The 16,872-nt window shown below is 34.9% G+C and overlaps 1 protein-coding gene across 1 annotated transcript in view; it reads right to left on the reverse strand.

The window, feature by feature from the left end:
- Window positions 1-1,452: 1,452 nt before the first annotated feature.
- scg5 (secretogranin V) overlaps window positions 1,453-16,872 on the reverse strand; it is a 31,254-nt gene continuing 15,834 nt past the window's right edge. Inside the window, exons 13-17 of the mRNA XM_006632520.3 lie at window positions 14,470-14,704; window positions 9,922-10,071; window positions 5,455-5,567; window positions 3,384-3,437; window positions 1,453-2,375 (exon numbers count right to left, since the gene is read on the reverse strand). Of these exons, the coding sequence (XP_006632583.2) occupies window positions 2,256-2,375; window positions 3,384-3,437; window positions 5,455-5,567; window positions 9,922-10,071; window positions 14,470-14,704 (672 nt within the window). The 3' untranslated portion in view covers window positions 1,453-2,255. The remainder of the gene's footprint in view (window positions 2,376-3,383; window positions 3,438-5,454; window positions 5,568-9,921; window positions 10,072-14,469; window positions 14,705-16,872) is intronic.

A 16,872-nucleotide genomic window follows, 5' to 3' on the forward strand; every position in this document is an offset into this window, starting at 1 on the left:
TATTGGACAGTATTCGAGTTGTCAGCAAGGGAACATTTACTAAACAAGGTGTAAAGTACACATTATATTAAACTGTTTCATATAAACAGCGTCGGCTAAAGAAAGAAAACAGCCTTTCCAAAGTCCCGCTTGCATTTTCACGAAGCTACTTAGACAAAAACACGCAAGATTCATAGACAGTTGAAGAGTCGGGTTTTTTTGCAGACGCACTTTTTATATCAGAATGCTCTTTCATATCACTCTCTCATATTAACTTAGAAAATAACGCAAAAATAAACGCAAAAAAGCGAACATCCTTCCAACAGCCTAGTCGATAAAGTGGAGAAGCAGCGCACATATACAATTATAAACTGTTTTACTTTTTTTGTAAAATACTTAGACAAGATCTAGTTTTAAATAAGGACTTTGCACCACTGGGTCCAAATTAAGGAAAGCAAATCTATTTGTTCTTCATCTGACAACGCCGTACAGCAGATCACTTAAGTTTCACAACAAATCTTTTCAATTCACCATGGATTAAACAAACATTAGTCTTATCTTTATTTTTTTTCCAGATATTGAAGAAAATGTTTATTTGAATCACAACGTCTTATAATTTTACAAGATTCATTCAACTACATTTTAGAGTTTTGGCCTATTAGACTGGCTTGTTCATATTCGAATATAATTAAAACGAAACGTTATTTACTGGTGTGTGTATATTAGAAACATTTTTACATAATACACTTCTTTGAGAAAGGCAATGATATATGCAATGAGATCTTCATCCGACGCAAATTTGGATGTGTCAATCAAATACATTTACATATTACTAGTCTGATGGCTAAAAAGTACACATAAAACAAGTCGTTAATCCTGTATGTATTTGAACTTTCTAGTGAAAAATATTCTCACCATTAATTGAAGTAGTCACGAAAATCCTTCTCAAGAAAAGATGCCAAAACCATTTCCATTTCTTGGAAACCGCAAGGGCACGTTCGATGCCAATTTCTTTCTTTATTCCAACTGGTCTGTTTTATTTAAACTGCTTTCCTGTCAAACCCCTCGTAATATTTAACAAGTTTCTTTGAAAAAAAATTGTAGATGTTTGAATACTGTAGGCTATGTCAGGACTTCATTTTCTAAAGTATTGAAATAAGTATTGTTGATGCTTGCTTCTTGTATGCTGCTCAATGTAATGTAATCGGCGACTTCGTGACACGAATTTCAGTTGCGGGGCAAATGTGTTTTATTCATTGAATATAATATTAAATTATATATAAATATCCTTTTGTTATTATATTTAGCTATTAATTAATAATTCAACATCAGTTCAGGTGTTGCCTGGTAGATAATATAGGAATTAGATATTCTTGCTTGCTGGACAGTCACAGGCTTACATTAAAATTGTATCTCATTTTAGAAGGTTTTGTTTTCCCCAGAATGTATACAGTTTACAAACATACAACAAAATGAATTAATATTTTTTATTGATTTCAATCCTGAAATATAATTAACGAACATCAATTTCTGGCAATATACAGTGAACAGATTGTTTTACATTGATGATTTTAAACACCTGCCGTATTTGCTACAGAACTAAAAACATCAAGACACTCTTTTGCAACTGTTTTTTTTTCTGTGCCATTACGAAAGTTAAGAAACGAATGTCTAAAGCACACATTTTTCCTGCAATATGAATACATTTTCTTTTCAAAGTGTCAGGCATTTATTTCTGCTGTTCTTGCCTCACTCAACATTTTTAATATCCCCATGTGCTCCACATATGTCTCTCAGTCACTGCCCTTTCTCTAAGAACTGGTTGCCCTGCACAGCACTATTGCTAAGCATACTGAACCACCTGGTAATGTAGAGTGCTAAGAAGCATTGCTGTTTAAAAATCATACATGTGCTGTGATCACAACATGACACCCCTTGCCTCAAAGCAATTGTAAAGCATTAGTTACTTCTTCTAAGAATTAACATAAAACTATCATAAATATCCTCATGGCAAACATGCACGTAAACCAAATGTTTTATTTACCATTTTAGTTATTATAGCTTACAATGATTACATAAACCTATTTGTCATCAGATCATATATTTTGAAGATCAATTTCAAACAAGAGATCAGTGAGTATCACCGGAGAAATACAAAAGCAAAATACTGGCATTTCATATTTGCAAAACACAGCAAGTGGCACACTGCTTTTATAATGATGGTTTTATCATAAGAAGATAATTCTAGTATTGAAACAGTAACAGGGTAGCATGTTTTATGCAGCAGAGGTGTGGTTCACTTGGTTATTACTGGTATCTTCTTCTGAGAAATGAGGGACAGATTTCTTGGCCACCACATTATCCAGTCTTTGCCCCATCAAATAAGGATTGACACTCTAAAATATTAAAGAAAAAAGGTGTGTAAGGAGTAAAAGCCAAAAGTAACATCAAAATTTACAATGAAAAAAGCAAACTATAAACCAGGACAACGACACTGACATAAAAAATAATCAGAGTAAATAAAAGAGACATGTCTACAATACAAGGTATAGGTCCAGTTCTCAAATAGGTAAAAAATGAAATATGACAGAAAATGGAGTTTGCAAAACCAAATCATAACTTTTAACATACTTAAAAAGGTGTAATACTGACAACAGATTCAATCCTTACTTTCTTAAACTGAATCCATCAGTAAAATAAAGTCAGGTTATATCAAAGACAGTGGGACTAAGAGCAAATTATCAGTGTCTGGTCTCTCAAGATTTGGCCCACACATATGGCCTCACCTGTCAGTAAAGGAGTAAATGATGAGCTTATACTATAGATGCCTTTGTCAGTTTGTGAAATCCATTTTCCTTACACTCAGAATATGTGCTCTCATCTAGTGAATCAGAGCTACCACAGTAATTTTCAAATCACTGCTGGGACATCTGACAGATAAGGTTTATTTTATATTCAGTATGAATCTACTTATTCATATCCGACTGCTGTAATAGGAGTACAAATAACTAGAAGAAAGAGAGAGGTCTAAATGTTTATATACTGTTTATAACGTATGCTTGTATGGCAGTATTCAATAACACAAGGATGCAACAATGTTCTGCTGGACCAATAACATAGTAGGAAAGAATGTTTTTTTCTAATGCATTGTCTAATAGCAAGTCAGTCTGTCAGGATGAATGAGACTCATCAGTGGTGTTTTAATAGACGTTATTTAGAAATGAAATATTTTACATTGCTCAACACAATACAAGCTGTCAGTGAAACACCTGTTCAGAAGTGTGGTTATCATTTAAAAGTGCAAAAGAAAGCATCCTGGTGATTTATTACAGTGACCTGTGTTCTCAATGAAACAGGTACACATTTATTCAGAGTGTTAGAGAAACCATAATGAAACAACATACCCTCTTATTTCTTTTTGGACCACTCTTCATTTTTTCATAAAGCAGTTGCTTATTCTGTCGAAGATAAAAGAAAAACAAACTTGATATTAACTACATTTTTTAAATCTAATTTTCTTTTGATGACTGTTTTAACCTGGTTCCATTATGAAGAAAACAAAAAACCCACAAAAAGCAGCAATCATTAGTTACCAAAAATGAAAGTTTATACTTATTTATTATTGAAAATAAATTGCCTAGTTTAAGGTTTATTGTCATTAGCTATCATATAAAAGCTAAATTCTTAAGAGCACAGCATTTGATCTAAGCTTTATTGCAGTAAACCTTTTAAAAATTGCCAGACAAGGTCTTGGCAGGCAGGAAAGTTATGTTGAGGAAAATGAACCCATTACCACAGTTGGTATAACTGATTCCACATAGTGTTTAAAATACGAACTTGTCTGGAAAAGACACATGCATATGCATAGCACATTAAAATGAGTATGAGTAAGCAAATGGTGGGGTGACTAGAAAAGGAGTATAAAAAATGAAGCTAGCAGTTCCTTGTTTACTTAAGAGAAAATGAAATCCATTGTCAGCTGTCAATATGCAGCTTCAGACAGTCTATAGGTTTTTACCATAATATTCACGAATAAGTGACAATACCTAAAAATGGTATTTGTAAAAAATGTTACGTTGTCAATGAGAAAATATGCTGGCATAATGTATTATTTCTTCTACAGTGCATAACTGTGATAAATCGCAATTGTACCCATTAATTAAAAGTTAATTAATCAAAAGTCAAACCAATTTAAACACCATGTATAGATGTTCAGTTTCGCAAGATATTTGTACACACTTTTGCATATAATTGAGCTAATTAATTTTCTTTGCACATACTATATGTACACACAAAATCATTGTTAATTTAAAATAACAATTCCACATACTAAATTCCCTATTATTTGCAACGCTATAGAAAAAAAGACCAAAACTATATACAGTACATACTGTATAAATCCACAGTGAGAGATGAAATACCTTCTGAAGTGCATTTTTTTGGTCCACCCATTCAGAGACTCCAGAAGTGTTCACACATCTTAATAACCCAACACTAACTAGATCCCTTAACACTTCATCAGACTTCAGCCGTGATCACTGAGCCAAACCTAATTCCAACACCAACCTAGACCTTGTAACACTGGGCTATACTATAGTTTGGAATTATTTGACTTCATATGTAAATAAACAAGCTAAATATAAATATCCAAACATAAAATCACACTATTCCTTGCAAATTCTGACAATAAAGAAGTGGTTCACAGACAAAGCTAGGAAGCAAATACAAGACCACAAACACTCCACCAGAGCTAATAATATCTCTAGCCATTTTTATGACTTGCAGCACATGCTGCATTAAGTTACTGACTCCCGCAAGCTATTAAAGAAAGACGGGGGCCAATTGTCAGAGGTACCAGCTGCCTGCAAGGCTGAGACAGGATCAGAACAGTCATTGAAATGGTGTTTCTAAAGATTTCTAAAATTCTAAAATTTCTAGATTTCTAAAATGTGATAACATTTAAGGTATTTAAGTTATTTCAGTCTGCTTGTAAATGGTGAGGCACAATAGTAGGAAGTACTGCATGAGATTCTATTCCTTAACTCACTGCTAAGTTAAAACCACTAGAATGATCAAATAGCAGTGGAAAGAAATGTTACAAAATCAACATTTAAGCCTTAGTTTGCATGTATATTATTACATCCAGTGCCACTTTTGAAAGCTATTGTTCTTGATTGCAATACTGAAAGCTTTATAAATATACAAATTGTCTTTCTGAAGAACCTCGGTCAAGCTCATCACTGCTGAAAGATGTCAGTGAAATGCCCAGTATCAATTTGTTGTGGTTTGTCTTGCCTCAGCTAGTGTCATTCCAAACATTCCAGAGTGACACTGTAGCGACTATTTCCATATTTAAATGTTTTGTTTAACAACCACTTAGACGTTTATCTTTTGACCCTTCAGTGAAAGAATCTCCCTTAAGTTTTTAAAACTTTGACAAGCTCCAAACAAGCCAGCACTAGGATCTCCACTCACCCACTTGCCCAAAGCTGGGTAGTCATGTTCTGGGTCAAACAGGTGCTGATGCTGCTGAAACTCCCTGCTGAACTCCGCCGTGTCAGGTGAGTTCTCAAGGCACCCATCCGCAGCTGTTTTACCAACAAAACCAAAACACAACAATCAAACATTATTATTACAATAATAATAATAATCTTTATTTTACTTAAAAACCTTTACTAGTAGCTTCTCGAAGCCCTTTACAGGAAAAGCAAAACAAAATAACAAAATTAGCACAATAAACACAATACAGACACCTGTTAAATAAAAGCCTTCCTGAAGAAGAAAGTTTTCAATCTGGATTTGAACTTGCTCAGGGTAGGTGACTGTCTCATATCTTTGAGGAGAATTCCAGAGCTTTGGGGAATAACAAGAGAAGGCCCTGCCACCCATAGAATGTAAACGAGATTGGGGGACACCCAAAATTAGATGAACAAAGGTAGTGAATTTGGGAGTACAAAGCTATAAAGTCAGACAGGTACTGAGGTGCCAAGCTACATAAAGCCTTATGAGCATGAGGATTTTGAGGTTGATATGGAACCTTATAGGTAACCAGTGCAAGGACTCCAGGAGAGGAGAAATGTGATCATTTGTATGGAATTTGGTCAGGATCCTGGGTGCCAAATTGTGGGTATAGTGAAGTTGAGGATTTAGCTACTCCAGCAAGTCTGGCCTTGTAGTAATCAAACCTAAAAATGACGAATGTGTTGACCAGGTTTTCTGCTACAGTCAGAGACAACATAGCACATAGTCTAGTGATATTTCTGAGGTGGAAGAATTATGTTTTAACAACATTCAGACAGTGCTCCCCAAATTCGGTCCTGCCCTCTTCCTCATAACAGTTTTAATGAAACAAATTATTCTCTGAAGCATATGAAAGGTCAAGAATATTGTTCAATATAAACTGAAGATTAAATTGGTTTAGATGACCAATTCAGGCTCCAAGCCTGTTATCTGCATGGTCCAAGAACCAAACCTTATTTTGTATGTTATTACTACTATGCACTGAAAAAATACTTTTCTTTTTGCATTCACAAATTTGGAATTCAACAAATTTTCCTCATTTTTGCTTTACCACTGATATAGCTTATAATATATAAGCATGTTTGTGAGGGTACCTTTTCAACATACATTTTTCAAGCCTTCTGTCTTTTCTCAAGATGGAAATTTAACAGAGCCAACAGGAGAGTTGACATCAATTGGAAGAGGAGCGTATCTCTTGCTGATATCACTGTACACTCCAACGTTCTTGACAAGTCCTATGAGATGCTGTTTTGTCACAAACTAAAGATACTAGCTGAGATAAACTGAAGCCAAAACACACTCCCCTAAAGATTGGCACCTTCTCTATTGGAATTATCTTACTAGAATAAGCTAAATAGACTGACCCAAACTGGTAATGTCCATCTGCACTTCAAACAAGTATACTTATTGCTTGAGCCACTTCCCTCTTCAGGAAAGCCTCAATTCTGCCAATGAATTTTGAATCTGAACTTTATCACGTGAGATGAAGTTATATAAAAATATATTATCTGCTGAATACCCACAATATATCTTACATATTCTCAAAATATTACAGCTTCTAGATCTTGAAAGGTAAAGGAAATATATAAGGGAACAGCTCCAACTCTCTTGTAGAGGCCCTGTGCTTAACAGTCATTAAAGACTTCACTGAAATCTCAGCATTTTTATTTCACTTTGTGTGTTTTAAGCCAATGACTTCAAGATCTCCCCAGAGGCTTGGCTGGAATTGTATCTCTGAGATACCAACAGACGTTGCCAAAAGGCAGACTTGGATTTGTACCAGCCACCTTTCTTGCCCAAAAAGTGACTGTTATTGATTTACATGAAAAAGTAATGCAATACCAAACCAGTTAAAATTCTTGCCCATTTCTTTATCTTGACAAAGGGAGGATAACTGACTACTTAATTCCGAATAACTTGAATTAGAAAATGCTTTCCCAACTTAACACATTTACCATTGGCATCATGGCACTGGAGTTTTTAAAAAAGTAGTTCCATGAAACAAGCTGAAGCCTTCCAATATTGTATTTGCTGTCTTAAAAACATGTCAATGTAATTTTGCTACTGTTCTTATTATGGAGCCAAATATTTCTGGTTATTTAAATATGGTATTTAATACACTAGAATTAGAATCTAGACATTTTTTGGATAGACATGCACAAATAGGGTTAGACATTTCCTCTGCTATTCAAATGTCTCTACCAAATATTAAAGTATTATATTTTGGTCGCTGAATGTACAGCACATTCACTATAAATATACTGTACACATCCATCCATTGTCAAAAAACCACTTATTCCTGGTAAAGGCTGCAGCACTCTGGAGCTTCTCCAGGAAGGATAGGGTGAAAGATGTGTTTATCATCTAGATGGGACACGAGTCTATCAGAGGGTACACACACGGGGACAATTTAGAGACATCAATAGGGATTTATAGACAATAGACAATTTAGAGGCATCAATTAACATACTCAGCATGTTTTTGGGAGGTGGGAGAAAACCCACATGGACACCAGGAGAACATGCAAAATCAACATACACAGACCATATACAAACCAGGCCAGAATCCAACCCAGCACTCAAGAGCTGTGAGGCAAAAGCACTAACCTTCATCCCCCAGTGCCACCCTAGAGACACATATATAAGCTAAACAAGCCTATAATGGAATTAAGTATATTTATATTGCACTAAGTATTTGCAAGTGATATTCAAAAAACTAGAGTAAATGTTGAATAATAAAGTTTTAAACCAATATTTCTTTATATTAGCATAAGTGAAGCTAAAAAAAATACGGTCTGAAAACACATTATGGTAAGCACCCTTCAGACCCCATTTGTAAATGTCAATAATGTTTGCAAATCAAAGGAGTGAAATTCGGCAGCGTTAAAAAAATGCAAACAATAAATGCCGCAGCAGGCACAACTAACAAAGAGCTCTTTGTGTGAAGGCACAGGGAAGATAAACAAAAGGCAAAATCCTCGAGTGTATTTTTCAATACAAATTTTCTTAGCAGCCTCAAATCTAAGAACCGTTTAATGACTTGGTGATTCATTGGCTGGTACAGAGGGAGTTGAACTTTAGCTGTCAAGCTGCACATTACTCTGTTTGATAGATACTGTAGCATTTTCATTTGTGTTTCTTGAAATCATTTTGAAGATAAAAATAAGTGCTGTAACGAAATCTGAACCTTAACCAAACACTGTGCTCACCAACATGTAGGACTGAGATTTCACTGCAATGGTCATTTAAGGGATTAAACTAAATATGTCTCAGTAAAGAATGCAAATTTTAACATGATGAATAAATATTGTCGCTTGTATTCAGGGTCTGTGGCTTTTTCTATGCAGATTTTAAAAATGACTTATTCTCAAAATACTTAGGATAATTAACAGCTTGCAGTTACTTTCTGGTCATACAGAATGGCACCTCTTAGCCTTACTGACATATCTAGGTCACTTTCACATAGCTTTTGATTTTAACTTATAGTGATGCTGCACTTTTCAAGACTTTCTTGAAAGAGAGTGAGGATGACTTTCTGAGGAGATTAAGGATGTGCTTGTTAGGTGTCAGCATAAAGCCTGTGTCAGTAGCACAGTTTGTATGGAGCAAAGAGCTGCACATAATTTTAGTTTCAGAATAAGGTCTGTCTCAATTAAAGAGGTAATGATTTTTGTGTCAATTGACTGTAAGAACAAGAGAACCATGGTGTCAATGCATATCCTTAAAACAATCTGCCCAAATTCTTGGCCAGTCACTGAATGGTTTATCTGCCACACAGACAAGCATTTATTAAACTGACTCCAAAGACGGTCTCTATGGTCCCCAGTGACAAAAGCAACCACTGCTTGGCTTTGATGCTTGTGTTGTGAATGAATGACGTTTTTGAGATGTGAATGTACTACCCAGGGAGAAAGTCACGGTTCTGGTGGCCAGAGTTTTATTGGATATTTTATGACACCGTAAATGGCCGGTGAAGAGACACTGCTGCTACAGACACTTCAGTTTGTATTAGATGTAAAGAAAAAAAAGCTGTTAGTCAGAACTAAATGTCTGTCTTGTTCATTGTCAGCAAATAGGAATCCAACTGATCTCTTTCTTCAGGAAGCACTGGACTGCAACTGTTAACATAAATAACCTCTTTGGTTATCTTCCTTTGAAGGTTTGTACTCAATACATGATTTCTGTACTATAGTCTAAGTAGTTAAGAGGAACATTGATAACTTATTTTTACACATAATAAAACAATCACCCTATTAAAATATTTACACACTGTAAAGAGAAGTACAAAAATGATTGTTTCTGATGAGAAATCAGAATGGATAGTTTTTTAATTCATTAAAACTATTAATGTGTACATCAAGGCTGGAGATGTGGTTAAATGTGTACTCCCAGGGTTCTGCACCAATGCCATGCAGAATTCTACCTGTCTTTCCCAATGGGCAGGGATTGGGAGGGTCTGGATAGCCTTGGTCTTCACTGAAATCCTTTGGGATATTGTCTCCTGTCAGTTCAGCCACAATGTTTGGAATATTGCCATAGGGACCCAAATGCTGCAGCCCCTCATGAGCACCGCCTAGGGGGGAAAGAGAAACAGTTAGAGAATTACAGTATGTTTAAGGATTATTGGACTCAACAGGCTAATATTTATTTAGAATAATCTTGCTTGTGACCTGCTTAGCCAAAAAGAAGCTCTTTGGAGATTAATTCTCAAGACTACATTTCTTGGAATTTACAATTTCCTAGGGCAATGTTTATAAAATTAAAGTAAAAATGTTCGCTTTTTAAAGCTCTCTTTTAGGGCTTATCAGTAAAGTAAATAAAAAATTGAAACAGACATGTGATCTTGAACAGTCCTAGGACACCAGGTTCTTTATACATGACAGCCCCACAGCCCCACGCTCGCACACAGTGCGCACAAGATCAATACCATTGTTCTGTTGGACCGCAGCCCATTCCAAGCTCGGAAAATTAATGTGGAACTTTTGGAAGGTTGGTTTACATGGATGCATTTTCAGAAATTGACCAAGGATAGCCCATATGTGTTTGATACGTAGGCTTTGTTTCATGTGCATCGCAGTGGCTGGATTGTGAGGTCCTGTTTGTTTGCTATACTCCTTGACCAAATTCTTTTAGCCAAGACTTAACAAATAGATTTACACAATCTGCAGCACTGAAAGGTTTTGACAACTGAGTGACTAACCATACAACCTACCAATACCCACTGTCTCCAAGAGTTCATATTATATGACTCAACAATAAAGTTAAAAATCCATAATAATGTCTATAACAAATAGGCACACACAAAACAAAAACTGGATTATTTTTAATTTACAGTATTTTAAAATTACGTAAGTAATTACCACATATTTTGTTTTCCAGATTAGGAGTCCTTATTAAAATATAAAATGTTCAATAAATTAACAAATAAAATCCCAAATGTCATTTATATACAGTATTGCTTTAACCCATGAAACATGCAGTACTGAATAGGTAAACAAATGTATGAAACTCAGAACTGTGAAATGTTATTATTTGTAAGCATTACATTAAAAGCAGCAGTGCGGAATTACAGATTAGTTAAATAGAAACTCAGGTAATAAATACACCAGAAGATGGTTATAGAGGTTTTCAACATCTTAATGTTGTGGTGTGTCTGATGATGTCTATGCCTCAGTATTTAAGAACTAATTACTATTCTTTTGTTTGTATATATTGTACATATGGTTACAAGCCATCTTATTTTATCCTTTGCTGGACTTGTGCCAAAGCTCATTCTTTAAATCTCATAAAACTCACACTGCATTCATTGCTCTATTTATAGATCATTAAGTCTTGGTATCCTCGGTAACAGGTTTGATTAAATACTATATTTTTAGCAGGATCAAATGATTGTTCTCACTGTAAATACTCTGCTCCACTGTTCACAGACTACTCTTAATGAAACGTAAAATATTGGTATGCAGGCGATTCTTTTCATTTTGGCTGTAACATCTTCAAACTGCCTGTCATAGGAACTGGAAAGTTTTGCACCATTAGTAGTTTTAACTAGGAGAAAACATAACCTGTCATTGTCAGTACTGTGGTTGAAAAACCAAAGCGAACATACCTGTATTTAATTTGAAAGCTGTGGAAAACCTGCTTATATTTCTCCAACAATGCCCCCTTGTGGAATTAAAATGCACTTCTGAGTTTAAGTCAAATCTTTTCTTGCGAAACAAATACACAAGAGCATTATCAGTATTATTCTTCTGAGTCTGGTGAATTTGTGCCTACATTTTTTAAAATAGAAAAACTTCAAGAAGTGAGAAGACAACACCTTCCTCTTCATTGAAGCTTTATTAAAAAGCTTCAATGACACTTACGGGACAGAGCAGTGGCTCTGTGGCTAAGGATGTGTGCCTGTGGCTGGAAGGTTGCTGGTTCAAATCCTGCAGCTGGCAGAGGAATCCTACTCTGTTGGGCCCCTGAGCAAGGTTAAGGGCCTCTGACCACAGGCTCTCTCCCTGTCTGTCTCATGGAGAGCAAGCTCAGTTATGCAAAAAGATAATTCCTAATGCACAAAATTATAAAGGGTTAATAAAGTGATGTTATTATTATTAAAACAGAAATTTAAAAATGGCCCACCTGTGGCATCTAAATTTACATTTTAAATTGGTGCTGATAAAATAAAGTTGTGATTTTCAAAAGAGTGATTTTAAACTACTCATAAAAGGTGGCAACTGTGTTTGTGGATACTTTTAGAATTATGAGAAACAAACTAAACAAAGCAAAACATACAAAAACAAGATTGCCTTCCAAATGTTTGTTTTCCTCTTCATTGTTATCCATGATGAAAGTTGTTTTCTTTTACATCTTACAGCAGCTATTCAAAGTATTTCAAATCCACAACAGCAATTTCATTAGTACTGTCTTGCCCTGAGCTGTCTTCCAGCAGTCCTGGGAGGTCTCAGATAGTGTCACATTATCACCCTATAGATCTGTGTAACACAATGGTGACAACACTCCAGCAATGACTGTCTCTGCAAAGCTAGACAGCTACATCAGAGTCCTCAGTGAATTACACCATTTTGCCAAGCAAGAACCATGCTGTCTCCTCAAGAATCTTAAAGAAACTTATTAACTTACAATCTATTCACTCTCTGTCTCAAAACATTTGATTTCCATTTTCATGTACATTTTGTAAGTTTCTACAAGCTCTGGTTGGTAGCAAAAGTTTTAATTTAACTTCTGTATGAGAAGTCCATGTAGATTCTCTTTTCATCCTTAACTAAACTTATTGTTAATTTCTTAAAAACTAAAAACTGTAGCAGTACTCAATGAACACAAATATGACCAGAGTCATAATGTGCCTAGTAACTGCAATTAGCAGACTAATTGTTTCAGACGATCTGGAAACCCCACATACAGAAAACTGTCTTTGAATATTGTACTATTATGAAGATAAATCACGGTGGCAAAAATAATATGACCACACTGGGAGCACTACTGTATATTAACTGTACAATAATATAACAGATCAAATCATGAGCACAATTTGCATTAAAGAGGCCAACAGTTTCTGCAGAACTGTTTTGGCCGAAATATTTAGAGGAAACACTTATTCTGGTATTAAATATTGAGGCTTATATAAAAGGGAACAAAATACCAAACAGTATATAAAAAATATGACATATATGTTTAATAATGTTATTTGAGACTGACATTTAAACCAGTAAATGTATTTCTTATAAGTAAATGTTGAGACTGGTGTAAAGACTGAGATCCAACACAACTAAAAATGTTACTTCATAGCATCACTCTCGCTCCTCCAAAGTATTTACTTTCAAAATCTTACAAAAGATTTACAGAAACAAACAACTGAATAAAGACATTTCACTCATCAAAGGTCAGTGTTGAAAAGGGGTTTTATTGTTGTGGAACAAACGTGCTTTACTGTTATAACAGACATCTGACAGAGTTACACGCAATCTGAGATTGGTTTACCAAGCCTGTGGCTTGAGTAATTATATATTTTCTGTCAGGATAACTTTCTAGTTAATCATAAAAAATGTTTTTATTCATATTTCATTTTATAGCTTATAGCCCTGTAATTTTTGTACACATAGTAGATGTAAAATAGTTGTTATTCTTTCTTGGTTTTCTTTGTGTTGTGCTGTGGTATGGGGCCCACTCTCAAACGTTTTATTATGTTGTACTGAAATTCCTGTTTTCATACCTATTTCAATAGTTTCAGTTTTAATGTCTTTGCGAGTAAGCCTTTGGTGGGGGACTTACATTCAAACTCTAAACTTTCTGTTAATGAATGATCATTAAATGAATGAATGATTTCAAATAATACTTTCAAATAAAAAATCAAAGTGTTATGAAAAGGGGCTTCTCCAGTAGGGAGTTTTTTTAAAATATGTGTCTAACAAAGGACAAATGTAAATACATAGTTTCACATTGCTTTCATCAACCTAAACAATTCAAAATTTACCAAAGTATCTTTAAACAAACTTCTGAAATATATCTTATGGACTAGTAGATCTAGATTCAACACAAATTTCATTTTACTCTTTAAAAGCTTTGAAAGAATAGCTTTGCACTGTGCCAATGATAATAGCACAAAACAGTCCAACTTGATGTAAAAACTGTTATGTAAAAATATCTACATATAGTTAATATTACATGTTGAAGAAAGCAACAATGTATTATTCACCTAGCTTGTTTGTTATTTACTACACAATACATATAAGCCATATAGTGGAAAATAAAGCTTTGAAACAAAAATATTTTTGTCTAAACTGGGATATTTATTTATATTTTTTATATTTATATAACATTCACCAAGTGTACGGTAACACCTTTATCCCCACAACATTCTGAAACATTTAAAAGCTGGGTAGTTATTAGTTTCAGCTGAAATTAAAATCTTTCATCGACGCATCAAGTAAAATGCCTGTTTTATTTTTTATTTTTTAAAGGGCAGTACCTTCAATGCTCTGTGGTCCCACGATGTTGGTGGCCTGGTGTGCAGGGTACTCTACTCTGGGTCTAGCAATGCCCAGCTGTTCCATTACTCCATGGAGGAGACGCTGAATGTCTGCCTCTGACACTTGGTCCACTGTGCGGAGACTGTGACTGGAGACCAGAGCTACCCAGCACAACACCACACATAGCATGACCCCGTGTAGAAGGCTGGCCAAGGACCTCATGGCCAAGATAACCTGTAGGTGGCAGTGAATTCATTCAATGTGTGTTGAATTCATGCATGGAGAAAAAAAAAAAAAACCTGACTTGGCTGCTCAGCTCATTAGTCACCGGAGAAGCCAAAGTGAAGTGGATCGGCATGGGCAGGCAGATGTCATTATCCATTATATTCTCTTTTTTGTTGGAAAATATGACATGAAAAGATAAAAGCCCTTTATTCTTGCAGGTCTTCTACATTCAATTAGGAAGTTGAATTCAAATTCTTTCTGATGAAGACTGTAAAACTGTATTTCATCCCTTATCCATGTCCATTTACGTATTTTTTGGTAAATATATGATTCTTGCTCTTTGTTTTGACTGACTTATTCTGTGGCATAATCACTACGTTGCAATTAATTTTAGAGGACGTCTTTAAAGCGCACTGAGAATGTGCAGCGATGGTTAATTAAGTGATGCACATACAGTAGTTAAATATTATATTGTTAAGGAACTGACCTATAGGCATATTAAATTATATTGTTAGTTCTCTTAGTAACTATTGTTAGTATTTTGTTAAAGATTATATTGAGTAAGAGCTGACCAGTTGACAAGCATCCTTGTGTTGCTTCTTTCAAGAGGGGTCTGAAAATTATCCAAGGAACTATCAAAAAGCTGAGAACCTAAATTGTAAGGAAACTCCAGCTGATATATGTTCCATTAATTTTGTCTCCATTTACTATCAACTGCACTAAGGTTTCTTCTAAGCCCGTATTTAAATATGTAATTGTATCATCAATCAATACAATTGATCAGCAATGTTCTTTACTTATTATTGGAAGACACTCTCTGACGTCATTTAATAAGATGTGGGATTGAAAGAAAAGGATTTTGGTAAACAGTCTTATTCACGTCGGAGTAAAACGCCATTTTCTTCCATGATTTCTCTCCAATAGCTGGCAAATTAAATTTACAGCTGTTTTTCTCCAATGATAAACACTGTACAGTCAAATAAAATCTGAAACGCAAATAATTTACAAATTCTGTTTTCCCGTAAATACAGGGCACTTATAATATTAAATTAAATTATATTTCTAATTACAAAACCGTTACTGGCGAAGCTAAAAAATAAACTACATGACGTCAAAATGAGAAACGATCACCAAGAAAAATGTAAAGGTATTTATGTCTTATGTATTTTTTTAATCAAATCTTAAATCCAGTATCCATTACCCCATTACAAATATTTCACAGCTTGATATATTGATTTTGTCCAGATATTTAGAGCTACCACACTCTTTAGGCCACGTTACAAAAATGTTTCATTTACGAAATGGAATCGGTTATCTGAATGCATTAAGACAATACACAAGACAGCTATTCGTACGGCTTCTTTTAGCATTGGCTACATTTGTAATCCACTTTACGCTAATGGTTTGGCTTTAACGTCATGTACAGTAGGCCGTTGGATTCGCTTAAGATAGACTGGATAACAAAACTACAAAAAACTGAAATTCATTATTGTAAAGAATATTACAGGTGATGCTAATATTAAGAAAACGAACCGACGTCGTTTAAAACCCATCAGATTAAATGTACTTACCATAAAACCAGGATAATATCTTGCAGAGATAGACGAAGATGCGCTACGTTGCGCAGTGATAGTGCCTGAGGTTTACTGTGAATAATTTATGCCGTTACTAAGGTAGCCGGGCTTGAAGACAGATCAAGCGTTCATTGGTCCTTAGACAAAAAAAGATGAGCATCTGCTCAGGTGTTTTTTGTGGTTTAGTGTCGGCCGCAATGCTCAGCAACCAAAGCTTTAATATTACAGGCCAGCGTAATATGAAAGTGTTTGAAAAACACAACAGCAAATGTGTTTCGCGATAGACAAAGTACAGATATCAATATTGACACCAGAAGTGCTTGTCGTCACTGCTTTTGAGGATTTGTGCTTTTAACAGTGCAATAAACATTGGATTAGCCGATCAACACAGCTTGCTCTGTAGAAACGAATTTGAGACACATCCTTCATTTGTATTATAAAGATTGCAAGATTAATTTACGGGTTAAGAAAGACTATGAAAATAACATAATTTAAATGCGCATACCACACCCCACCTCTTCAATATTCGGTTGCAACATACTGATCATAAGCAGCTAAAACAAAAGATTGTCCTGTTTTTAATGTTGAGCGTTTTCATAGTCT

This window comes from Lepisosteus oculatus, chromosome 8, assembly GCF_040954835.1.
Source record: "Lepisosteus oculatus isolate fLepOcu1 chromosome 8, fLepOcu1.hap2, whole genome shotgun sequence".
Classification (NCBI taxonomy): Eukaryota; Metazoa; Chordata; class Actinopteri; order Semionotiformes; family Lepisosteidae; genus Lepisosteus; species Lepisosteus oculatus.